The 27,387-nt window shown below is 46.7% G+C and overlaps 1 protein-coding gene across 1 annotated transcript in view; it reads right to left on the reverse strand.

Annotated features, from left to right (window-relative positions):
• The window catches only part of aff2 (AF4/FMR2 family, member 2), a 69,017-nt gene that overhangs the window by 3,933 nt on the left and 37,697 nt on the right, over nt 1–27,387 (reverse strand). Inside the window, exons 10-19 of the mRNA XM_077021040.1 lie at nt 10,617–10,779; nt 7,993–9,039; nt 7,338–7,453; nt 5,064–5,313; nt 4,192–4,331; nt 3,757–3,820; nt 2,447–2,583; nt 1,798–1,869; nt 535–628; nt 167–216 (exon numbers count right to left, since the gene is read on the reverse strand). Of these exons, the coding sequence (XP_076877155.1) occupies nt 167–216; nt 535–628; nt 1,798–1,869; nt 2,447–2,583; nt 3,757–3,820; nt 4,192–4,331; nt 5,064–5,313; nt 7,338–7,453; nt 7,993–9,039; nt 10,617–10,779 (2,133 nt within the window). The remainder of the gene's footprint in view (nt 1–166; nt 217–534; nt 629–1,797; nt 1,870–2,446; nt 2,584–3,756; nt 3,821–4,191; nt 4,332–5,063; nt 5,314–7,337; nt 7,454–7,992; nt 9,040–10,616; nt 10,780–27,387) is intronic.

Below are 27,387 nucleotides of genomic sequence, written 5' to 3' on the forward strand. Positions count from 1 at the left end.
GTTTCCTTCATCTCTTCCTGCCCTCTCATTTGCTTAAAGCAACCATGACTGGGCTTCACATGTCACGGGCAGAGGTCTAGCGATTCCCACAGCAACAGCAGGGAAGGAGGTCGCTCTTAAGCACGGAGCAGGCAACAGGAGGCGAGGGAGAGGCAGGAGAACTTACTTTCCATTGGCTCCCCACGGTGACGGTGCTTGGGAACTTTTCGCCGAGTTCTGCGGAGAACGGGGAGGGAAGTTTGAGGGGAGGCGACATTATTTATGTTAACTGACGGAGCACACAGTAGCGGAAATGCTGAAACACGATTAATCATGGGCTTACAGTCTGACAAGGCGCGCAGATAATTGATGGTATTAATTTGTACACTAACCGCATAAATGAACGGCTTTTTAATATCGGCGCGCAAAATTAATGAGAACATGCTATTCGAACAAATATGAATTCAATTTAGCTCAGGCGAAGAAATGCCTCTGCAAGTGCAAAAACCACCATGCACTGTGGGATGTCGGGGGGGGGGGTTTGAAGGTCCCTACCTTGAAGTACTCCATTAGCGAGCGCGAATACTTCATGGCGTGCTCCTTCTTCAACTTGAACATCCGCAGGTACAGCAGGGACAGACAGCGGTTGCTGCGCAGAGCGGAAAGACGCACTGTAGTCACGCAAGCACTCGTGTTTCCACACCGCCGGGACAGGACGAGGAGGAATTTCCAATCACAACAGGTAATCGAACAAACAAAACAAAGCCGAAGGCGTCCCGGCGAGCGTGGAGGAGCGTGGTGGAGCGAGCTGGCTCGCGCGCAGCCCGCCGCGTGGGGCGGCCGACCTTTCGGTTGTACGCTCACGAGACAGCAGATGCTGGGGACATATGCAGTGTCCCATGAAACGCAACCAGCCCTCTGTCATTTCTAATAGGACCAGACGTCTCATCTTGGAGCCATAAACTGTGTACGCACAGCCCCTGATAACGAGCTCAGGAGTAGAACGTTCGCTCCACAGGCCAGGTTTCTTTTCTTCTTCTGTACCTGTGAATGTGCTTATCAACCGAGGACGAGACGCGTGCTTATGTAACGGGCTGACCGCCGGAGCTCACACGACGCCATGAGCTTCCAGTTTGGCTCAAACATGTCTCACGGCCCCCGACCTCGGAATGCGGCTCCCCGCCCCGCCTCCAACGCGACAGCAGGACATTGAGCGTGCTCTATCAAATTGAACCGGAGGACCCTTTCAAAGTCGCCTTCAAGTGGCAGATGACTTTGGTGGCCGCGTCTCGATCCGGCCTAGCGGCTGTCATCCCGGCATGGGCAGCGTGTTCTGACCTTTGGCGCTCGGTGCGTACGGGCCCCCATGATGGGACAGGCGGGCGGCCCTGTGTGCCTTTTATTTAGCGGGTAACGCGCGTTCCAACTGGTGCTGCATGGGAACCTTCCATCACCCTCGCACGGCTTAATTAAACATGAGAACGATGACAGGGTCTAAGACGATTTGGCACGTTGGTTGTGCTTTAGGACTAACCCCCCCCCTTTCCCCCCTAGAGGTGGCCATTTGTTGGCACGATGCGATTGAGAGGATGTTTACGAGTGGGGGGGGGGGGGGGGGGGGGGGGGGGTCTGTGCATGGTCGGGCTGGGCTCTTCAAAGACACACTTCACACACTGCTGTCATGTCTGACGCTTCGGGTATCGGCTCTCGGCAACGTGACTTATGTGAAATTAATTGATGAAAATCTGTTATGGAAGCCAGGCGGACAGACTTTACAGAGAATGGCTGAGAAGTATGGAGATGATATGGAGAACTCACCACAACACTGCTAATTTCTTCTCTGCTAGCGTGGCTGAATGACTGGTGAAGTTCTTTAATCTCATTGCGTACCTTAAATGACAGAACAAAACAAGCAAATGAGTTTATTTTTACGCCCTGTCACTTAGCCCACCCTGCTGGTGCCAGTGCTGCTGGTAATGATTACAGGAAAACCTCATCAGTGCAATTCTGTTTCAGCATAAATTAAGTCCTTTAGGTTTAACACACAAATGCACCTCCCCCCTTTACGGGCTGCTGCAGCGAGAGCAATTGGCACGCAAGCGCATGGGTTTTGGTGCAAATCTTTCATGAGATCATGATTTCTGTCGTCACCAACCAAACCTGTGAGCCCGCCGATGAGCTTCGAGGTCCATCTGTGTTCATACTCCATGACATTAATAAAACAAGGGCTGCTAATTGCGTGACTTGTAAGGCAGAGTTGCCCAGCAGTGGCCTTAATGACAATCATCTTTTTTATTTCAATCATGGCAGGCAGGGCGGCCAATCACGGAGGAAAGGGGAGAATGGGGGGGGGGGAACGACAGCGAGTAAGGGGAGAGAGTTAGAATGTGGCCAGTCATGAAGGGGAGGGGTCAGCGGGGAGAGAGGTGTTGAAGGAGAAAGCGTCAGGAGGTTTGCCAGAACTGACCGGATGAGCTCCACGGTTTCCGAGTACATGGTGTACGGCGACTTGGCCTCCAGCGGGTCACGCTCCATGGCGCTGCCGCACTCGATGAAGGAGAGCGCGCCGTCGGCGTAGTTCACGGCCTTGCCAAACTTCTCCATCTGCGAAGGGGCAGAAGGCCGTGAGTGAGAGCCCGGGTAGAGCACCTGCGCTAATAGTAGCAGACAGCAGGTCAGCTGTGGAACTTCGAGAGCTACGCACGCGAGCAGAGGCTGCGAAAAACCACGTGGGAAAACGAGAACCTTCCTGAACCGAGAGGTGCCAAACACGTCCGGAGCGATGCTCACTGTTATACTCGCGTGCACCAGCTTCGCACAGCATTCAGCATCCTGAACGCAGACTGAACCAGTGTTTCGAACTCTTGTGTAACGACGAGTGGTTGGGCGGTGGCAAACCGTATGCAGACCAGCAGTTCGTTATCGCCTCTGTACTGATTTGTGGGCCTCAACATTTGGAAGTGTACCTCTCATTAATCAAACACCAATCAATGCTGCTAAACACAATGCCCCTGAGGAACCAGAGTCCTTTCTCCATGCCTTATGCATGGGAGTGTGTAAAACAGATTTAGCGGCCACTTGTCTTAGCAGACACCTCTCGGAACAGGTTCCATCCATTTCCGAATAAACCTTTTAAATATGAGCCAGGGGGTGGCCTGACATTCATTACGTACCGACGATTACACTCCTGCAACGTGGGCAATCAATTCCCCTTGCTCTATATTCATGGCCAGGATTTTACATCAGCCGGCCAGTTTATGGCGGAGTAGACGTAACTTTCTGTAAAGGACAATGCTTCAAGAGATAATTGCCAGAATCCAATTATTAGGGCCATAGGAGCCTGTTAAGTAAATCAGGAGAAAATGCCCCTTCTCTGAAACACATTAGGAAAAGCAAGAGTCTCCCCTCCAGTATCTGTGTGTCACACCTTCTCAGGTAAAGGGCTTTTGCCCAGGAACCTTCTTTACACTCTTAACAGCTCCACTTATGGGCTACTGCTGCTCACAGGAAAGGGAGTTGTGGAGTTGAGTGCCATCCACTGGTGGACACCAACTCCCACCTTACCCGAGTCCCATCGGTTTCTGTATTAACCTTGAATTAACTTTGACACACGCGCCAGTGACATCACTTGAGGAAACGACACTAATTAACAGGAATAGAAAGGCTATTAAAGGTCCTCTTTTCTGAGATGGGTGTGAATATGTGATTTAAGTTGCCGATTAAAAACCCGTCCACTCTGAGGTAATAATGTGGCGTGGGAGAGAGAGAGAGACTTACCAAGGCATCGGCTTTGTGCTTCAGTCTCTTGGCTTCCTGCATATAGTAGTCTGCATTGTGAACACTGCGCAGTAGGAGACAACAGACTGAAATTAGCCACTGGATATGAAAGTGTTTGTCTTCTTATGCTCCTGTACACAGAACATGCATCCATAAGCTCTTCACGCACTGCGCTGTATGGATTTAAAGACACCTTTACGTCCCAATTAAGAACCACAGTGTCAGCTCATGAGTAGCCTGCATCCAGTCTGCAGTTTTCCAGCAGACAGCATTGGTGTATGTGTGCTTTTTGTCCAGGGCAATTAAAGTTTTCAATGTCAAACACCGGCCCACAGTGGCATGAATTCCAACCCGATGCAATAACAGCGGGCCACTCATCACGCAGCTGCGCTCGAAACGATCACGCTAGCGGAAACACGTGTTGTTTGTACATACGTGTTGTTGAACGTGAGTTTGGGTCTTCTGGGCTCCACATTCTCCACCGACAGAGATGAAGGGTTCGGCCACACGTCAGGCTCTGACGGGCCGTTGCCATGGAAACCGCTGGTGGGCTTAGTGTGGCTGTCTTCCTCCTGCTATATGAAGAGTCCATTAAAATGCTAATTAGCATTTAGCAGCTCAAATGATACAGAAAGGAATCATGTAGGCTATTCTGCTTTGTTTCGCAAACGGCTTTGAGAAGTTGAGCTCAGATGAATCGGCACATGGCATCCATTTTCTTGCCTTCAAGGCTATTTTGAAATCCCTCCAAAAGGGTAATTAGTTTAGCAAAAACACAGGAAATGTGGTCGAAGCCTCCAGCAAGGAAAAAATAATCTATGGCAAGAGTGGATGAATCAAGCCTGCAGTCCGATGATTTCTCTCCAGTTTCACTGTTCCCATCTAATGCCTCAGCAATTGAAATGCATTTCAAAGAAAGGAATAAGTAATGATCAAATAAAATAATAATCAAAAAAGATTCTACATTTTAAAGTAATGTTTTTCAATAATTTTAAATAAATAATGTTTCATGGGCGACTATATATGATGTTATATATGTGATATACGATGGTGTTATAGGCACACAGCACTCTAGAAACAAGCTGGATTATAAGCACTTAACTATACAAAAATGTGGATTTTGTTAGATAAAAGAAATGCATATATAGTATAGTCATGAAGCAACACTTTTATGACGTCATTGTTTAAATATCGTGCGTCAAGAATAACATTATTTGTCATGTTACATGCAAAATAAATAAAAGATTGTACTGAACTCAAGAATAGCACACACAACAAAACCAAAGAATATTGCTTACATTGCTTACATTGCTGGACTTGGAGTGAGCTTTGCTCTCTCCTTTGCGGTGTTTATGGGATGAAGACGAGGACGATGAAGAGGAGGACGAGGAGGAAGAAGCGGCCAGCGTGTGGGCGGAAGGTATGGTGGCGGGAGCGGTGGTGCCGGCCTCCACACTGAGGGGGGCGCCCTCGCTGCACCGGCGCTGACGGCCAGCCGGCTCGTCCGAAAGCGGAGACAGCAACGGCGGCAGCAGCTTCCTCGTCTGTCGTCCTCGGCTAAGGGGGACGAGAGGTAGACGGAGGCGTCAGCGACGGCTGCCTTACAAGCGGGCCCAGGCGCTCGCAAAGCCCAGCAACCCCTCAGCCTCCCCGAGTGCTGGCCGTTTTTTGGAGCTGCCTGGTTCCTGGTCGATCAAGGCCCGTTTCAATGGGTAGACAAAGCCCAGATGCATGCGGGCGTGGTGGAGGAACGCCATCGAGACGTTAAGCAGCGCTGAAGAGTCCACGAGTGGACTACATTAAGAGTGTTTGGAAGACGTGTAGGGAAAGATGTAAAGTCAATCTTAGGTTAATGTCTCTGCCTGAGGTTGTGTACTGAAGTGGGCTGGAGAAAGGTTAAGTGACTGAACAGTCCCTCACAGCTGATTATGGGATTTGTGGACGTGCACTTCTGCCGAGGTGCTCCACTCATTTAGCAAGCAGCGAGATGTGCTCTGGTTATAAAAGAGACGTGCTAAATAACCATTACGGCGTTCGAGAGGAGCAGGCCGGCCCAATATAATTTCAGTTCCGTCGCCAAAAGTAGCTGCTTCGTGATCACGCAAGCGCATTTCAAACCTTCAGGAGAAGACCTGAAGGTTGCAGCTTCAGTAGCTTGCCTTCAGAACAGGAACGCCTGAGGGTCTAGACTGTGTCTCAGCACTTAACTAAACTCTAATTAGAGAGAGAAACCTATCCAAGTTTTATATGAGCAACTGCTGAAATGTGATGTTATTTTCTACACAGCCTCAAGCCATAATTTGGCTAAAAATAGATACAGCATCATTTAAAATTTCTTCCCATTTCTTCTGGCCCGTTAGTTCATGAGATTTTGTTTGTGTGTACGAAAACCATGGGTATCCCATCATGCAATGCAGCAGAGCTTTATTTATAGCAGTTTCTATTGTTTTCTAGAAGTAATTTGGTCACAGGTAGACAATAAAATGACCTATGCTTAGCTCTTGAAATCACAAATGCTTCTGGTCTATTGATTGATGGACCTTCAGACCACATTTGACATGTAGTCTGCCACGAGTCACTTATGGTTCAGCTGATAATCCCTTACATACCCCACCAGACCCTTCCTTGTCTCTAGCCTCATGTTATCTGAGGTGAGCTAATATACAGAAGATAAGAAAAGTTATTCGCAAGTTCATTGCATCCCATAATGCCCAACAAAGATGCAGAGTTAAGAAAATACACTCACTACACAGCAACATTAAAACGGAGTCATGAACTACAGCATGAAAAATGCAGCAGCATATTTTTTTTGCCTTGTTTTATGTGAAAATGTCCTGAGCTTCATCAGTGTAAAATAACAACAAAAGGCTTCTTTGATTTCTGTAATCTAATTAAAAGGGGGGATGCAGACTGTTTGCATCAATGCTGCCTGAGCAGAACTGATTTAAAGCCCAGCGGGCAGGTGATATCATTAAACAGCCCCAAAGGTGCTCAATGCTTCCAGTAACAAGCATTAGCAGAGGCTAATACTTTAGCCTGGAGCTGCTGATCACATTGTTGCCATTAGTCATGTCACGGCGCGCTGGGTGCCCAGACGAACAGGATGACCCCGTGACCTCTGTCATCTCCGTCATGAGCGTGTCGTTGGCGGACTCTTTCCCGCTCTGGAACTAATTGAATATCTAAAATTAGCTGGTGTCTGTGCCCTAGTGTCAGTGTTAAATTACAGTAATGCAAAGGGACAAAGGAGAATGCCAGTTAATGTTAGACACAGAGCCTGACCTGCTGCACCTGCTGGGTCCTCTATATCCAATCAGGCTTTTTAAGGACACAACACAGCGTGAGGGGCTTAGCAGAACTAGCACAGCTTATCGTAGGTTGCTGCAGGGCACACGTGCCGAATGCTCGAAAGGCAACACAACACCTACCGTTTTCATCCCCAAGACACGATCTGAAGAGGGCCCATGAAAACGAGTTTTACAGACTCGTTCCAAACCTTTTTCGCTTTTCGACCCTGACTTTGATTCATTTGAACACGAGCACCATGTTTGTTAAGGACGGGGTTGGGGGGGGATACTCACTCTTTTGTGCTGGAGACCTTGTGGTTGTGGATAGGAGAGATGCAGGGAGGCAGGAGGAGAGCCTCCTTGTCCAGTCTTAACTTCTTGCTCCCACTCAACACCTCACAATGCTCCGACTGCAAGCACAAAAGGCACGTATGTTCCTCTGGTCCAGCTTCTGCTCATCTACCGAACGCAGTCTATACCGACGATTTTACGATCATATTTCAGGGGAGTTTATAAATTGACCCAGAGCACTTAAACACAGAGCACGGGGGGTGGAATTGGAAAGGGTGGAACTCAAGGACCCTGGAGCATGCTTGGCCTAAGAGGCTTGCTCAAGGGTACAACTGTAAAACTGCGTCCTGCACCTGGATGTCTACAAAGTAGCACAAGGCCATCGCCGTGAGAGGAAGAGGGTTTATGGAGGATGTCCATCTGTTCTAAGTTGTTGCTGATCAGTAAAACCAAGGTTTTTAAAGTTTATAATCTTAAGATAAGAATGATTTTACAGCATACTGATTTTTTTTTTTTTTGCTAAAGCAGGGTTTTAGATGTGTCTCCAATGCCCTATGAACACATGCTACTCTGTTGTTATACTACATCTGTGCAACAGCAATCTAACAGCCTTGATGACAGGAGTCTGAAAAACAGGGAGAAGGAAACCGACACGTACCTTGTGTTTCCTCTTCGATTTGCTGGCGGGTTTCTCGGGGGGAACGGAGGCGGGCGACTGCTGCCGCCTGTGCTTGGCACCGGGCTCCCGGCACTCCGCCTTGGTGGGTGGGGGCTCGGGCGGTTCCTGCCCGGGGATCCGCGACAGGAGACTGAGCTCAATCTTGACCCACAGAGACTTGACGTCTTCGAAGTCCCGCAGTGGCGAAAGCAGCTCGTTCTGCACCATGGGGATGGGAGAGAAGAAGGGTTCCTCCAGCAGGTCGGTGACCCCCGGGTCCGGGATGGAGGTGCTGCTGGTGCTGGCGAGACTGCTAACGCTCAGGATGTTGCTGTTGCAGTCCTTGGATTTGAGACTCAGGCTGCTAGGACCTGGGCAGGGGAGATGCACCTTGGAAAGCTCCTCGGGGTCCGAGTGGCACTCAGAAGAGGACGACTCTGTTTCGATAAATTCCTTCGATTTGGGGACGATCTTGCTGGGCCCTCTGTGTTTCTTCTTGTCCGTGGATGTGGCGGAAGGGGCGGCGGTGGCAGTCGCCGCCGTGGACCGTGGCTCTTTTCTGGGGGCTGTCTTGCCCCCAGGCGCTTTGCCTCTGGGCTTGGCTGGTTCTAAAGGCGGAGGTTCTTTCTCCTTCTGGGTGGTGCTCGAGTTGGCCGATCTGGGCCAGTTGTGGTCCTCGCTGCTGGAAGACCGTTCAACTTTCTTGGGCTGCTTCTTACCTGTGCTCCTCCGCGACGGAGCCAGGTCCACCGTGGCAGGGGTCTTCACCTTGGCCCCTTTGCCATCAGGAGCTTTCTGGCCCATTTTAGGCTTTGCCTTTTCCCGGACAGGGCTGAGCAAGGCCCGGTCCTTGGAGTCAGCCTGTACCAGAGACGCGCTGGGTTTGCTTTTACCGCAGCTGTGGTTCTCCGCGACCTGTTCCTCCTCAGGCTGAGGACGGCTGAGGCCATGACTCTCTGGCTGGGTGTTGGCGAGGGCCTTGTTGTGAGGATTGACCTTGTTCAGCCACTTATCTAGCTGCCACTTGTTCGTTGAAGGCGGTTCAGGCTATGGAAGAGAAACGATAAGGAAAGTTTGGTCGTTTTTTTATTTTATTGAATCCCTACATATGATTCACTGGTTTTGAACTGTTTACTGTATCATTAACATTGTAACATTATTCTCATCCAGTACACAAAATAGTATTTACAATTCCACACATAAACTACGCATCATTTGGTACTTTTTTGGCAATGCAACACTTCTTAAATGCTCACTGCATCAATTGACACATTGTTGAATACATATAAAAACATATACATATAAAAATAATTTCCTCAAAACACATGTAACCCAAAATTGTAATGGCCCATATCTACACGGGCATCATCCATCTCTGGTGTTGATTCATAAGAAGGGCAATGATTCAGTCATATGACTTTCACAGACCAATGAGTCGGTCTGAAGAAGAGGCTATTAAGAGAGGAAGTCGTAAAACTCCAGAATGGCGGAGGAGCTCGGCGATGTATTGTCCTGACGGTGCTCTCAACTCTGACGGCGAGAAAGATGTTTTCATCAGCCATATTAGCTCGCATCGTTTGTTTTCTACCATTATGCTCTGAGACATGTATAAATCTTTCATATGAAACCATAAAGGTTGTCTTGGACGATCTTCTAAATGACTTCAAATCATTTGAAAACGGATGCCATGGAAATGAGCAGATGTCGAAATTAACCATTAAAACCACAAAGGGTGAAAGATGTTGAACAAGCTCTCCATATGATCTTGGTATCTACCTTCCCACACTGCCCATATGATCAGGATCTACCTTCCCACGCTCTCCATATGTGATAAGGACCTACCTTCCCAGAAAAAAAGGGGCTAATCTTCCACCTTGTTTCACAATTGAAACCCCCCCATGCTTTCTGTCATCTATCGGAAGAAGATTTTTGCCAATTCAAACAGCAAAAAACGAAAGCTAAGAGTGCAGGCGAAGATGATGAATCAACAATTGTGCACATCCAAATTTTACAGGCCCCCTGGAGCTCGTGATGAAGCTGAGGGTGGTTGCTGTTGGTGACTGCACCGAGGGAGCCTAAGGCCACTGTGGGGCAACTTTAAAACCGCCAGTTAAGCTTTTACAAGGGCTCTCCACCCATTCGGCCTCTCTCCAACAGGAAAGCAGCAACACATTCCCCCCCCCCTCAGTGTTTCGAAATAGATTGAAGAATAAAATAAAGGATCCTCATCTTCATCCCACTCCATGAAATATCCGCTGTGTTTGGTGGTCAAAACACAAATATTTATAAGCACTCACAGTCACTCAAATTTAATTACTAATAATTAGTTTGATCTACACTAAGTCAAATGTGTCAAAACAGTACTCTAAAAGCAGACAGCACTTCTGAATAAGTGGGATGGATTTACTCCGAGTACTCACTTATAGGGAAACATGAACAGACAGGAAGCTAGAACAGTGTCGTTGTTCTGCACTCTAAACTTTTGAATTGCCTCAGTGATTATTATCGCATTAATTGGACTTTTAAATAATTTGGTTCCACTGAGCTCCCTCTAAAGATGTGACAAAGCGCGGGGTTGATTTGTGAACACCTGCTGTAGTGTGCGGGGCGTGCGGGGCGTGTACCTCTGGCGTAGCGGCGCGGGACGCTCTGTTGCACTCGCTGTCACTGGAGCTGCTCTCGCTGTCAGAGTCTGACTCGGAGCTGCTCTCTGATTCGCTGGAGCTCCCGGACGCGCCGCTGGAGTGGCCGGCCGGATCGCTGCTCCGTGGTGTGGGCCCTGGCAGACTGCAAGCACAAACACACACAAACACACACACACATACACACACACACACACACACACACACACACACACACACACACACACACACACACACACACACAAACACACACACACACACACACATTAGTAGTAGCAGGTTGACATTCATGGGAATGTTCTATGTTCACTTGTTCTATGCTCTATGCATACAACACACAGACCACACTTTATAGCAGTGTGGTTTAAAGTAAACAATCAAAACTAACATGGCTGCAAGGTTTTCTGAGGTTAAGGAGCTACGGGGCTTATTGAGTAATATTAGGGGGCTTGAGGAAAATGTCCTCTCCGAGACTTTCAGAATACATAGTGCACATGTCAAAGGCTGAAAATATTGCTCAAGTCCAGCTGACCACGAAACAACTGGAGACCACAGTGATGTATGACTGGGGAAGAGAGAGAGACGTGGCCAGCCCCACAACCCCCCCCCCCCACCACCCTCTGCCCCCGCCCATGCAGTTATTATTCCACACCGTCTCACTGTTCTCCACCATTGCTCGCCATTATTTATAACTTTATAAAAGGCCGCAGCTCTCTAATCCAATAAACCTCTGCTTTTCACCAAGTCCTCGGCCTCCACCGCCGGTGATTGCTTTACATGGGAGTCAAACGTGCTGGAGGGAGCCAAATTAAATCCCTTCCCAAAGGTCAGATTGGGCTGCTTTATGTCGACACTTTGTTAGTGATTATGTTGCGACAGGGAAACGCGTCACCTCTCGCTGAGAAGGTTGGGCCAATATCGCCGCTGTCCCAGGGAGAGGCGAGGGGAGGGGGGGAGGGGTGGTTGAACTGCAGTCATAACAGCGATAGTTCGAAAATGAAGACCGCGCTCCTGACTGAGTGGGAGATGAACCCTGAGTGTAGCGTTGTCATTGCTTCACGGTCGTCCCCGAGATGGCGGCTCGCTCGGGAGACCGGAGTGTCTGGCAGCGTGTGGAGATGGCACCGGCCTGCTATCTCCCTGTGTGTGCCCTGCCCTCGTGTCTTGTGGGAGAGGGGCGAGGGAGAGCCTCGTTTGTGTCAGCAAATGTGCTGCCAGAGCTGAAGGCAGCCAAGAAGCCCAGCAAGCTTCTCCTGAGGATTCTCCCACGGAGCAAAGGCACAGGGCCCAAGAACTGCTTTTCTATCACGTAATTGTTTTCAAACTACAAAAACAACAACATAGGGAACGTGCAAAAACATGACTTTTAAATGTACCATGTCCTGCAAAAATAATTTAAAACAAATGAGTTAATCATGAGTCAAATAAAATACGTAAAAATTTCATTATATAACTAGAAGAATACTCAGCTTTATATACTGTTTTTTTTATTATAAAAGGGCCCTGACTGGAGTAATAAACATTAAAATTATGACAATTATGACAGTCTATAACTACAATTACAGTTAAAGTCCTACAATTACAAATACATAATATGCAGACATAGTATGCAGACAAAGCCACCAACCACTGTGGCCTGAAACTGCAGTCCATGCAAATACCACAGGTCATGTGAGACAGATGAGAGGCGCTCATTGGCAGACGAAGGTCATCTGTACCCCATGTTTTTACCCACAATGGGCCTGACCTTTGGCTGATGGCTGATGACACCCGAGGAGAATTATGGGAGGGAGAAAGAGCGAGTACGGAATGATGCCCGCTGACTCATTCACCTCTTACCAAAGACGCCAGTGTTCACGTTGCTCGTCCCTTTCGACCTCTGACCCCAGAGCAGTCTATCCCAAATAGGCATTAACTGCCTCGTCAGTTTACCACTGGCAGTTTTACAAGACTTAAAATGGGCCAGAAAATATACAGTGTTCTCACGGACTGTCACTTACAGAAAGGAGATTCACATTCACGAGCTTGTTATCAAATGAAAATATGTCATTTACATAGATCCAGATTCCACCTTTAAAAGGGATGGTTGACTTACAGGTCGTTCGTAAACACCACACAGAAACACTACTGCCATCGCACTACTGACACATATAAACAACTGAAGACTGGGACAGAACTGGGCGATCTCTTCAAAACTTTTTTTTAATATTTATTTCTCAGTGGATGTGTTTATGAATTTTGTTTATGACCGGTATGCGCTAACATGCCAAGATTAGACTCGCGTTTATATGTTCGCGGAGAATGAGGCGGAGCCTGTCTCTCCTGCAGGGCCTAGTCCTCCCCCTGCCTGCGCATCCTGCCGGAACCCGACTTGGTGGGTCCTCGTCGACGTCGCGCGGAGAAGACATTAATCAAAGGCGCGCGCAGCGGATCGCGAAGATCCACAACGCATGCGGTGTGACGAGTAAATAAAGCAACATCATTCATAATTAACGCTACCCTAGTCTCTGAGCAGGCCGGGGCAGGAGCCATTGGGAATAGCTTGCGCCTGGTGAACCAGCCCCTCACGCAGGGAAGGAGGAAGGAACCCCCCCAAGGAGTTGCAGGCCGGAGGCAAACTCAGCCGGTCCTGGCCCCGTGGGACTACACAAGTTGGGTAAATTAAAACTGCGCTTTACTGCTATGTTACAGCTAATAATACAGAGTAATATAACCTAACTCTCAGGAACGATGGTTTTCTTAAGTGACGATTAATTATGAAGGTATTTTTTCATAGTAAAAACATCTAGAGTGATGTGAATGTGTGAACAATTGCTGTATGCAGGTATAGACATATGGAGGTTATAGATGCATAAAAGGTTTGAAGTGGTCAAGATATCAGGTCAAAAAAAAAAAAAAACCTTCAGTGTAAAAATGATATATGTTAACATGGCCTTACCCATCTTGAACTATTCAGTGCACGCAACACTTCAATAATTCATGCCAAAAAACACACACGCGCACACACATATATATATATACACACACACACACACAACGTAATGATGTCTGAAAGCTGTCAAAGCACTTATTAACTTTAAGTAAGCATTGAACCTGCAAAATGATGCTTGCTCCCTCCATCATCAGATTGTCTCCTTTCACACATACCACTGGCAGAACACACTGAGAAGCACCATGTAGTCATTACACAAACCAAACGACTCCAAGCATTCATTAAAAACTCCAATAAATAAATAACACAACAATATTAGAACTATTTATGGCATAAATATTCAATGTTTTGTAATGAAGCAATTTTCCAGGCCAGTGCAGAACAGGAAAGAGTGAGATATGAAAAAAAAAAAACACCCAAATGCTCGAAACACAAACGCGAGCGCACGAACACACTTGCACACGCAGACACGTGGCCCTTGGCTGTAGCAGAAAAATGCCATATAATGGGGTAAAGAAATGGATGAAGAACAGGTGGAGATGCTCTCTAGAGATAATCAGAGGTCACAGCAAAACAAAAGCAGAACCATCACTGAGCCTTGCGGCTGGCGGGGTTGTGGAGCCCCGCAACGGGGCGTTCTCTACCCCGTTTAAAAAACGTAACCGTAATCTCAGATCGATGGGGCCGATAGCCACAGCTCGGTCGCCCGCTTGATGAGGTGAATCCGGAGGCGCGGGAGTCTGCCGGTCGAGCAACTAAAGGGGGCCAGCGGTTGATCAGAATGATCATCTGAGGGTCGGGAGGAGCGCACGTGAGAACGCACGTGAGAGCGTCCGGAGGAGCGTGCGGGTGGCCAGTTGCCACGTTGGCCTCGTCCACGCCGTTCCGCGGGGCTCTGCAGAGCGAGAGGGCACGTGGGTCTCCTCCCGAGCGTGGAGAAGACCACACGCCTCCTCGCCTGGCTCTGTGAGTGTTTGTTTGTAGCTCCTAATTATTTAAACATCTATCAGAGACGAGGGCCCTCGGGCAAGCCCGGGCAGCCTGGCATTAGCATTCCGCAATCTCCCACCGCTTCTCACATCCAAGGGCAGAGCGGCAGCATGCTTATATTTAATTTTAATTTTATTTTTGCTCTCCCCGTCTCTCACCCTTCAATGAAGTTTAATGCTTAATTATAGATGAATTAATTCGGTGGTCATCGGAGCAGGAAGAGATACAGGCAGAGGCTGAGAAACAGACGTCTGATTTGGGTCCCGCCCCGCACAACGGACCCAGAGTGTGAGCCGCTGATCCAGCGCAGACGTCGGTGGGTCGCTAGCAGGAGGCCAGACGTCTGAGCTCCGCATTTCTGCTCCGAGTGACTGTCTGCGAGCCTCTGAGTGTTCAAAGATTAAATGCCACGTTTGATAAGGGAGGGTAAATAGAGAAGAGTGTGTACAAGTTCACGTGTGTGTGTGTGTGTGTGTGTGTGTGTGTGCCGTCAGACAAAAATAACGAGAGCTGGAGTGGGTGGTCTGGCCATGCGGTGTATATTTGTATGTATTTATATGTGTCTCAAGAGAAATGAATAGAGAGAGAGAGAGACAGACAGAAAGGGAATGAATGAGAGAGAGACAGAAAGAGAGAGAGAGGGAGAGAGAGGGAGGGAGACAGAAAGAAAGAGGGGGGAGAAAGAGAGAGAGAGAGAGAGAGAGTGAGAGAGAGAGCGATCATGCTGGAGGGGTGTCATCTATAATTTAGCTGTCCTCACTCTGTGCAGAGCTTTATTAAATGATCTTCACCATGCAGCACACTACATTATTTTTATAAATCACCCCAAAGAATAACTTGCCCCACATCTCCGAAATGATCACCGCAGCCTTCCAATGTCCCTAAATCTATTACAGCCTTTAATTGATTAAATCATCGGCCCCTATTCACTAAGAACTTGTTCTAGTCACCGTTAGGGCAGCCTCTGCTCTGAAAGTAAAATCCCATTTGCGGAGCTTCTGACTTGAATGTTACCGCTGAGCTAACAATTACATTTTTCAGCTTTTTTTCTTTCGTTTTTTTTTTGCTAACAAGCTAACAACACATTCTCATTAACATTGACAGCTTAGCATGACACGGAGTGCAACTTATAAAGATAATTAGAGAAAAGCAAAAAAGCGACACAGAGTAAGATAAACATGTGATATCATGTTTAAACATCATATGAAATGGCACAGAATAATGCATATGATATATGGGGAAACCTAATTATAAAAAAGCTGAAACAAAGACTAAGCATAGAATTTCCCTGAAGTTAAATACATATTTATTCAGTTTGGCTATAGGAAACATGTCAGCAAACAGTCTGAAGGCAAGGAAAGATACAGACAAATAAAATATAGGGTTTTAAAGTTTCATTTCAACAGAAATAAAGATATGAGGTATACAAATGGAATGTGGCTGTTTTCAGGAAGCATGGGGCAGCTAAGTTCTCCTATTTGGCTAGCAATGAGACATGTAAGCTTTCCCCTACAGGTTATCTTGAGCTCCAGTGGTTTGGACGGTTACAGCCTTGATTTAAAGCTGTTTTTCCACCACGGTATTCTCACAGAAACGCTGTGTTACAGAGGAAATGAGGCAACCTCCCCACTGTGCTGTAAAGAAGAGTCAGGTCTGCTGTGTGTGCTAACGCGATCACCTGCGTCTCAACACTGTCCATGCAAGTGCATCTGGGGACAGGCAGTGGCAGGCGTCCAACTTCAACACTACCGTGATGCACGTGTTCATCTGGGGTTTCTCTGGATGACCACATGGTGTGCTCATCATGGGGGGGGGGGGGGGGGGGGGGGGTGTTTCCCAATCACCCAAGTTCTTCATCTAAGCTAAACTGTTTGTGTCATGGCTGCTCTCTGTACAGGACACAGCTGGCGTAGTTTGAGCTAAACGAGTGCTTGCACATTGCTACATATATTTAATGCTTGGAGACAAATGTCAATTTTTTGATGGTAAAGAACACTATCAAAAAACACTTGACATGGCCAGTGGAGGATATATAACTAATGCCAACTCTATGCTAACACACTGCAACTGTAGAAATTGACAATGCTATGCTTTAGGTTAATACAAAGCAACATTTTCCATTGTCAGTATTACCTTTTTGTAAATGTTTTTGACATGTGCAACTATAGGACAACCGAAGGCCTAAGAAAATTACCTTGAGCGAATGAGGCTCACAAATCCTTCGAAGGCACCTTTGAAATGTCAGTGCATTGCACAAGACCCAAATGACTCCAGCTGTAGCTGTTTCTCACTTAATTAGGCTCTAGCTTTGGCTTTCTTCGACCAAACGGGATCTCTGCCATTGTGAATGGTGGCATCCAATCCCAGACTGGTTGCTGGCTCACCTTCAACCATTCTGGGGGAGGCGGAAAGAGCGAAAAACAAAATTCCTCTGGCTCTGGGCAGCTTTCCCATGCCACCAACGCCAAACAGACCCCGATGTTGATGAGCAGAGCTGAATAAGGAGCAACATTTCAAAGTTAATATTGGATTTAAGATCATAAATTAGGCGTGTATGTAGTTATGAGGTTTCTCTGTCACATGCTTGCCAGCAACCGCAGAGCAGAATGAACTTATGACCCTCATGGGCCACCACACTTGGAAGAATATACAAAGGTCCACCTGACTGCAGTTTAGACAGAGAATATACTTGTGGCAGTATTATGTATAACATGCTACAAGTCTCAGTTCTCTGGACCCACAAAACCTTTCAGCTCTGTACACAACCACTGGTGGGCAGCTGCTAATAGAGGCACTTTCAAATAAAATCAAAAAGTCCATTCCATGACCCCATGACTTGTTAAATGTTGGGCTGTTGTAAAAGTGAAAAGTAATACCAAGACGGATAAAATTAACTTTCAGCATGACAAACCAGTTTGAATGACAAGAGCCTGAAAAAGGCAATGGATTCTGGGAGAATCTGACTTTTGAAGCCTAAAGATTGTAGACTCTCACTTGAAGTATCCTGGAATGTCATCACAAGTCTCCTGTCACAGCACGGCTGGCTAGACTAGGTTTAGCAGACGCTAACTTTGTCAAAGTTCAGCACAACACGATGTCATTAAGCACTGGGTAAAGCTGCTGATATTCTATCACAGTGTGCCCATTATTTGCAATGCTTTTAAAAGAGTAAGAAAGACACAATTTTTCATAAACCATACCGCAGTCATATATTTGTACCTAAGTTAATTAACAAACATTTTTTTTAATGATGAACATGTAGAAAGGTGGGATCTGTGGGCCATAACGATGAGCAATTAGATCGCATAAGCAGTGTGATCTAATTCTGTTGGTTGCCTTGGAGAGACAAAATGGCACTGTTCACACAGTAAACAACTCATTAATATGCTGAAGGATTTTAGTTCGCGTTCTCTCCCTCCGGATGCTACGAACATAGTCCCCAATCTCAGCCTGAGGTAGATTCTTATTGTGTGTGTGTTTGTATGTGTGTGTGTGTGTGTGTGTGTGTGTGTGTGTATTTCAGCAATTAAGAAAGGGGAGGAGAAATGAATTAGAAAGAAGAGAGAGAAGGGAAAGAGGAAGGGAGGGAAAGACTGAGAGAAAAAAGGAGAGAGAAAAGGATAATAAATTGTGACTGGAAGAAACCATAAGTGAATTAAGATGCAAACAAAGCTACATATATTAAGCACGGAGGGTGACTGTGATTAATATTGGAAAGCCCTTGAGCTATTGAGAATGGAAACTCTGGCCAAGTGAGATTAAAACAGCCATTAGGAATGAGGTGTGTTAATATGCCTTTAATTGCACAAATCAGTTATTGACAATAGAAAGATTTCACCTCTGTCATATACTGTCTTTGTGCAGCTCAGTTGGATTGAATCATAATGCAAAGAGCAATAATGTGAGTGAATGATGAACAAAAGAGACAACCGCATGAGAACTGGTGTTTCTGCGTGTGCATGTGTTTCTGCGTGTGTGTGATTCTCGTTGTGTTTCTGCGTGTGTGTGTTTCTGTGTGTGTTTATGAGTGTGTGTGCCTTCTGCATGTGTACGCGTGTGTTTCTGGGTGTTCCTGCCTGTGTGTGTGTGTTTCTGCCTGAGTGTGTTTCTGCCTGTGTGTGCGTGTGTTTCTGTGTGTGTGTGTGTGTTTCTGCCTGTGTGTGTGTTTCTGCCTGAGTGTGTTTCTGCCTGTGTGTGCATGTGTTTCTGTGTGTGTGTGTGTGTTTCTGCATGTGTGTGTGTGTTTCTGCATGTGTGTGTGTTTCTGCATGTGTGTGTGTGTTTCTGTGTGTGTGTGTGTGTTTCTGCATGTGTGTGTGTGTTTCTGCATGTGTGTGTGTTTCTGCATGTGTGTGTGTGTGTGTGTTTCTGCATGTTTCTGCATGTACTTCTGCATGTGTGTGTTTCTGCAAGTGTGCATGTGTTTCTGCATGTGTGTGTGTTTCTGAATGTGTGTGTGTTTCTGTGTGTGTGTGTGTGTTTCTGCATGTTTCTGCATGTGTGTGTTTCTGCAAGTGTGCATGTGTTTCTGCATGTGTGTGTGTTTCTGAATGTGTGTGTGTTTCTGTGTGTGTGTGTGTGTTTCTGCATGTTTCTGCATGTGTGTGTTTCTGCAAGTGTGCATGTGTTTCTGCGTGTGTGTGTGTTTCTGCATGTGTGTGTTTCTGCGTGTACTTCTGTATCTGCATGTGTTTCTGCGTGTGTGTGTGCATGTGTTTCTGCGTGTGTGTGTGCATGTGTTTCTGCGTGTGTGTGTGTTTCTGCATGTGTTTGTGTGTGTGTTTCTGCATGTGTGTGTTTCTGCGTGTGTTTGTGTGTGTGTTTCTGCATGTGTTTGTGTGTGTGTTTCTGCATGTGTGTGTTTCTGCATGTGTGTGTTTCTGCGTGTGTTTGCGTGTGTGTTTCTGCATGTGTTTGTGTGTGTGTTTCTGCATGTGTGTTATTGCATGTGTGTGTTTCTGCATGTGTTTGTGTGTGTGTGTTTCTGCGTGTACTTCTGCATGTGTGTGTGTTTCTGCACGTGTGCATGAACTTCTGCGTGTGTATCTGCATGTGTTTCTGCACGTGTGTATGTGTTTCTGCGTGTGTGTGTGTGTGTGTGTGTTTCTGTGCGTGTGTGTGTTTCTGCATGCATGTGTTTCTCATTTGGGGGCTAAAGCTAACGAACATTAAGAGTTTACCTGTATCACAAATGGGAATTTGAATGAAGTGACATGTTTGATTGTAATATGTTTTGCTGTACCCCATGTTAGTCTCACCAGAGAGCATGTTTTGTTCTAGAAACATGCCCTGATACAGACACCTTTTACCCCAAATCAGCTTAGCTGGTCACAACTGCTGAGCCATCCACTACGGACAACACACACACACACACACACACACACACACACACACACACACACACACACACACACACACACACACACACACACACACACACACACACACACACCCTGAAACAGGCCTACATCAGCTGGGAACCGGGGCCCAAATGCTGACATATTCATTCTAAGCACTGCTGAAAATCTAATGAAGCTGCAATTTGCACATCGTTACTCATGTGCCTACTACCTGCAGCTTTATGAAAAGACCTCTGGCACGGTGTCCGTGGCCCGGCCCGCCTGTGCACGCTGTCTGTCCAAATGCCGTCCCTCCACTGCAGGGTCTCATATCACCATCAGGCACATTAAAGGGACGATCAAAGTCGCATAAAGAGGCGCCTTGTTAAATTGTCATTTTTCTTTCCTGTGATGACAATGTGCAATGTGTAACACCCCAGACTGACACAATTCATTAAAACCAGCCGTGTCATTGGTAATAAGAGGAATTAATGAGCAGAGGAAAATACAAATACAAATGAGTACATGGCTAAAGTAAGGGATGAAATGTGTTTTCTTGTAGCAATACATTTACTCATCTAATATTAAAAGGTCTCTTTATCATGCTAATTTGAATATTTTCCCTCCCTGTACATTTGACCGCACAACAAGCTATGAATATTTAGAAGAATAGTAAAATATTTGGCATAGCTGAACTCTCCTGGCATTGAGCTTGAAGCCTGATGTTAGTATGACTAAATCTGCACCTATCACCAATACTTTAGAATGAAGAAATTGCGCTAGTGCTAGCATGAACAGAGGATTACACACAAGTGACATTAATCACTCTTACAGTTTTTGGGCATGAAAGTGTTTCTGGTCCCTTTTGTGTGGTGAGGATTGGTGTGTGTGTATGGGGGTGGGGGGTTAATGAAAAATTCATTCAATAAAGCTTGATGGGTGAGGGTTGCAAGAAAGAGAGTGTGTTTTGACAGCAGAGAGAGAGAACATAAATTGAAGGGGAGAGTGGATCCGTGCTGAAAAACACATCAATAAATGAGTTGAAAATCTGGAGTGCGTGGGGCACGGGTACAGAGGGAGTGAGTGGGAGAGAGAGAGAGAGAGAGAGAGAGAGAGAGAGAGAGAGAGAGAGAGAGAGAGAGAGGGAGAGAGAGTGAGAGAGAGAGAGAGAAAGAGGAGAAAGAGCATGAAGCATTTGACTAATTACCTCAACAGAGGAAAAGCCAGCATAACGCACTTTCCTCAGCAGTGTGTGTGTGTGTGTGTGTGTGTGTAATTAAGTGTGTTTATGTGTAAGCCTAGAGCTCATGATGCTGTGTTCATCCTCTCTCCCCTCATAAAGCAGCCCCACAGACTCCCGCTCACAGGGGACACATGCTCCAGCCATGCTAATTTCATGGACAGCTGTGGATCTTATTAGTAAACATTTAAACTAGGATTAGGAGAGTTGGAGAGTGTGTACAAGAGGCAGGAACGTGGTGTCTTCTCTGCAACAGCTCGTCCTCGCTCACACTGAGGTGTCGGTTTGAACGGGCCCGACGACGGTACAGGCCCAAATCCACGCCATCTTCAGGGCTCTTACATTCCTTCTCTTAACAGAACCCCGAGAGACATTTTCACAAAGTAGTCACATTTCCTGTCATGTTCCTGTTATTACTAAAAAAAAAAAAAAGCTTTCATATCGCCGTGTGTTTTAGGCTGCGTCAGAGTGGCGCTTTGATCATGGGGAGTGATCACCGCTAGGCGCCATTAATGGACTGCGTTAAAACAGCTACTGCCACAGAAGAACCACCACAGAGAGCAGCGCTGTGACAGCTCGGAGGGCGTAATCGCGCCGGGGTCACCGTCTCCCACGTCTACACGGACACGGGAAACAACCGGCCAATCACGCGCCGCTCCAGTCGGACGGACGGGAGCTGGACCGCGCTAATGTGTTCGTTTAGTTCGATTGCGCGTGGCCGGCGTGGGCGTCGGCCACTTTCGCAGCCCCTCCCCCTCCCCTCCGACCGGTCTCGCGGATGGGGCCAAGGCTAACAGCCACGCCGCGTGTGCGGAACACGCTAATGCTGCAGCCGTTACAATGCCGGCGCACATTAGCGCTAATGCGGCTCGACCTCCGGCACCTGAGGCGAGGCGGCCCCGTGCTGCTAATTGCTAGCGAAGCTCAATTATCATCATGGAAGCCATTGTGTCAGGGCATTCATTCAGAGCTGACGGTACCTGTTACGCAGCCAGCATCTGGACACTGTCCAAGGAGAATTAGACGCTAACTCTCCGCACTAATAATGCCAATTGTTGTAATGGCTGTTGAATGCGTTCCAACGATTTGGAACACAACCATGAGAATCCTACCGTAATAAAATATAATAAAATATTTACTGTCTGAAGGTATGCATTGTTGATTTTAATGCATGCCATAGAAACCAGTGACAGACACTTGGAACAAGCTGCAAAAAACAATGAACGTGATTTGCAACAGGACAGTAATTTACACCACAGACGGACACGTCCGTAAGTGTGTGCGGGCGTGTCCGCGCCTTTCGGAGCGTCATGGCATCAGTTGGCTTCACCACACCAGCACTGCCTCTCTGGTGCTCTGAGGTTTCTCTAGGTCCCTTGTGGCCCCTTGTGCCTAAGACCTTCCCTGCACTGATTGGCTGGCAGTGGAAGGGAAAGTCCCGGGAGGCGGAGCTTAGACTAAACCAGAGGGCGGGGTTTGGTGGAAGCGGAACGGAAGCCGAGTCAAACGTACCGAACAACGACAGAGCCGCGTCTACGACGTATTCACAAAGGCTAGCTGTTGAAGTCGGAGACGGTCACACCACGACCGCTCGGACGCACGCATCGAGTGGCGGGTCCTCTGCCTGTCGGAAGTGTGGGACGGGGCAAACACGCCTGACCCTGCCTGTCGTTTCGTCTGGTGGAGGACGCTGAGCGAGGCTGAAGCAGCAACATGACACTCGCGCCAGCCCCGTCCTTCGTGGGCCTGTTTCTTTTGATTTCTCGTGGTGCGCACCTGCGCAGTCCCACGAACGAGTTCGCGGAGCCACTGCCTTGCAAAGCCGCGCGGCCACTTTCGACGCGGCCCGGCCCCAGCTGTTGGGGACAAGCCTCAACGGCAGCGCACACACAAACGCACGCGCGCAGCGGCTGGGGTACGGATGACACCTGGTGGAAGCGTGTTTATCCTGATGATTAACCCCTCCCAGGTTATAACGCCTCTCTCCTCCAGACGCACCTTGGCTCTCTGTGGACCAGGCAGCTGCACAGGGTGCAGAAGGCAACATAACCACAGCAGTAAGCCATGTGCATTCAAACTGATTCTGAAATTGCGACCACAAATGTGCGTTTTGGTGATACATCTAACCTAGATATTAAAAATCTCACAATTTGTTCTGAAAACACTTGACACAGTTTGTCACTATAAAGTATCATTTTATTATTTATCTAATGAGGGTATCACAAAAGCCTTTTTTCAATGTAGATCATCATCATCATCATCATCATCATCATCTCTCTCACATCTCTCTCACGTTTGTTTTTCTCCCTGTTGATGGTCTTCATACTGAGATATTGATGTTTCTAGATTGATTTTCTTTTTAAAAACACTGAATCTGAAAAAAAAAAAAAGGTTTGATATCCTGCCCAGTCCTACATCCCATCCTGGACTGTGTAGTAATGGAATACATGTAATGGCTTTACATAATCAAGATACAAAAAAAGCAGCTGTATTCGATTACAGTTACAGAAAAGAAGGCAGTAATTAGATTCCTGCTACATTTTAAAAATCTGGTGATTAGTAGCAGGATTACATTACAGACATCACTAACTCTTCCTTTGTTCCTCTTGTTTTCTGCATTTTTTTTGTTTGTTCACTAATTGAGTGAACGGTTCCCATGACTATTGTCACACAGCAACAGCATCAACATGGAATGTAACCTTAGTTACATTGCTGAGTTTATTAATCTGAGTTTATTCATGATTACAAAATGTGCTACGTGTTTCTGGGTGCAATTTTTGCTGCCTTTCAAGCTTTTCTTTACAAACATTAACGCTCACGATGCAATTTGAGTGCTATCAGCCTTTGTTGAGCACGAGCAAGGGATGTGTTTCATGTGAACAAGCAATTTGTTGAGAACACAGGAGGGATTTTTTTATTTTAAGACAATATTTGTTTTGGATTAATATGGTATTAGTTTCTTATGACTGGATATAAGTAAAAGTTATATAAACTAAATTGATGGGCTTAGTTGATGATAAACTGTTTCTGGATTACAGATTACTGGAGTTGAGTCAACGATGCCAATTTTTTTTCTCACGTCCTGCGGTCTTCCTCAGACGAAAACCTCCTGCTTACGCTCTAGTTAGAGACTGAGAGAAGAACACGGACTGTGATCCTCTTTTGAGGACACGCCCCCTTCTCAACTGAGCGACATGTATTTAATAACGGAAGCATCGTCTTCGGCAAATTTACACGCGCTATCAAAGAACTGTGCCTTTAATCAATACTTTCCATCACAGCACCAAAGGTTTGCTATGAAAGACTTTATTTTCCCTGATATCAATATCGCAGAGTCGCATGCACTGTACTCAAAACATCACACTGCTACGAACACATCCAGTGAACCTGAACCTGTCAGATCATATAAAAAATAAAATAAAAAAGACCAGACTGGGGCTGGGGGGATGACATTATCTATAATTAAAATGTTCGTTTTATGGAAGTATTAACCAAAACACATTATTTGAATGAATGAAAACCAAACAAAGAGCATTTCTAGACCTGATTTATCAAGGCCTATTAACACAAACAAAAGCATGTGTGATAATAACCATCCCTCCTAGTCCTGAGCACTGACACATGACCATCATTTTAACTAAACGCAGAAATGGAAAGGACACGATCACGCCATTCAGAAATAACGGAACGAGTAGTAGGTGGTGTACTATGTGGGTCACCGAAGGAAATTGACCAGCGTGCGCTTTTTAAAAAGCAGTCTGCGTCTCTGTTTGTCTCCGGCACAAAGTGTGTCAACATCATTATGCTCTGTGGGTACGATGGGGTCTCTGTGTGTGTGTGTGTGTGTGTGTGTGTGGTGTGTGTGTGTGTGTCTGTTTGCGTGCACGTGGGTCTTTGTTCTCTTCAGACGTTTGCGCACACACACACACGTGCCTGCATTGCACGGCAGGGAAAAAACGGGAAATGAGAAAGAAAATCTGGAGAACTTGCAATCTGTGGTTTTACTGCACAAGTCCAGAGTGGATCTGGATCCACACTAATGTCTTATTGCTCTGCTTTCTCCACAGATGCCAGCAATTCTGAATGACCTAAAAGCCATTTGCAATGTCGTCGCTGTTATCTTCTGCAAATGTATGCAAACAGAACATCATAGACAAGGCTCCTATAATACAAACCAAGAAACATAAACGATGGTCATGGGTGTAGAATCTGCACTTTGTGCATGAGTTTGTGTTTTTTGTGTGTGTGTGTGTGTGAATGTGAGTGTTGGCATGTGTTTGTGTGTGTGGGTGTGTTTATGCTGGCATGTGTGCTGAGTGTGTGTGTTGTTGGTGGTGTGGGGTGTGTGTGTGGTGTGTTGTGTGTGTGTGTGTGGTGTGTGTGTTTGTGTGTGTGTGTGGTGTGTGTGGTGTGTGTTGGTGTGTGTGTGTGTCTTGGTGCGTGTGTTTGTGTGTGGGTGTGTGTGTTGGTGTGTGTGTTTGTGTGTGGGTGTGTGTGTGTTGGCACGTGTGCTGGTGTGTGTGTTGGGGGGGGGGGGGGGTGGGGGGGGGGGGGGGGGGGGGGCACATGTCACTGCAGAGCTCACAGCTCCCATGTCAGACAGAAGTGAAACATGAAAGTGAATGGTGGGTGTTCACACTTCACCTTCTCACTTTGATAAATATCTTCTGGAGTGTCATTTACCAGACAGATTTCTGCTTTGACACAAACGGAGGCTGTTTTCTGTCTGCTGCTACTATATGTCTGCCTTCTGTGTACTGGGCTTTTAAAGAGGAGATCCATACACCTAAAAGTGGCAATACTGATAACTTTGCCAGCATATTTGTGTTGCAACTGAAACAGGAAGAGGGCTAAGTCACAAAGATCACTGATCCTAACTGAGGGGCCTTCTGTGAGAAGAATAAGCCTGACATCTGAGCAGGGACTGTTTGGATCTATGTGGATCAAAAGTTGTCACTGTGTTATAACACAAAACCAATATATGACTGATGAAAGCAGTTGTATTTTCATAACGACGTCGATCGTTTGGTGTGTTTTATATGTTTGGACCTGTTTGATATTTACTTGCGAATCTAATTTATCTCAACTCCGACCAATCAACCAAATTTCAACACAGTACCTACACTGAATCGAGTCTGCATGTCTGTTTTATGAGCTCACACATAAAATATCAATCATTACAAATCACCCTGTCCTGCTTTCCCCAATACCGCAAACGATTATGTTTGTCTGTGCTCATTAAAACAAGTACGTGCTCATTCAGACTCTCTTAAAGAGACTCCATTTAGGTCTCACAAACAGGTATGCTACAGAGTGACTGCTAAGAGAACTGAGACCGTCTCACAGCTATCGTGGCACCACTGCCAGCGTGAGGAAGGATCCTGCCGTTACCACAGCCTCCCTGAAAGCACCACTGAGCTTCAAATGTGTTTCCTTCTTCCAAAAGACGGCGGTGTTTTTCTTTATCGAGCATTAACACCTTTCAGGATCTGAACCTTTTGTCTTTTTTTATTTTCTGAAGGTTGTTTGTTCGTAAACAGCACCTCCCTGGCGCCGACTGTTCCTGTGTGGTGGTCCGCGGGACTATTTTATTTCTGCGAGACCTCAAAGCGGCTCTCGGGCCGCCGCCGCGGTGCTTTTGCTCCATCGAAACTGTGGTCGGTGCGGAAGTGAGGAAACGGGAAGAGAGGAAGGAGAAAGGGGGGGCTGCAGAGGGCTGTAACGCCTGGATACTGAGGGGGACTGACAGCCTTATGTAAATAAGTGTAACATATCGGTCCTGAGTGTCTTGTGAGTAAATGTAGAGTGACTAGAGTATGTGGAGTGAGACGGCTCAAGCAGAGACTCTGCCCACGGTCGCAGATGCACTTTACAGGATGCAAAGGGGGTTTAGTTGGTTTGGTGTGTATGAGGTATGAAACTGAAGAGGGAAAAAGAGAGAAAGAGAGTCAGACAGACGCAGGGAGAGAGAGAGAAAGAGAGAGAGAGAGACTGTGAGAGGAACGCAAAATTATGACCTCGTGGGGTTTAGTTTTAGACCTGGCAAACAGACAGAACGTGGCAAGAAAAGCTAAACTCACCATATATCAGTGTGGTGTATCATGGAAGCATAAAGGAACACACACATGTGCATATGGGCCTGGGTTTCTGTTATGGGTTGTCAGAATGTGCCTACGACCCAGAAGCTGTTCAAACCAAAGCCATAAACCCACCACAAGACCCAACAACGCAATAAAACTGCTACAGAACTCA

This window comes from Brachyhypopomus gauderio, chromosome 11 (assembly GCF_052324685.1).
Source record: "Brachyhypopomus gauderio isolate BG-103 chromosome 11, BGAUD_0.2, whole genome shotgun sequence".
In the NCBI taxonomy this organism is placed as follows: Eukaryota; Metazoa; Chordata; class Actinopteri; order Gymnotiformes; family Hypopomidae; genus Brachyhypopomus; species Brachyhypopomus gauderio.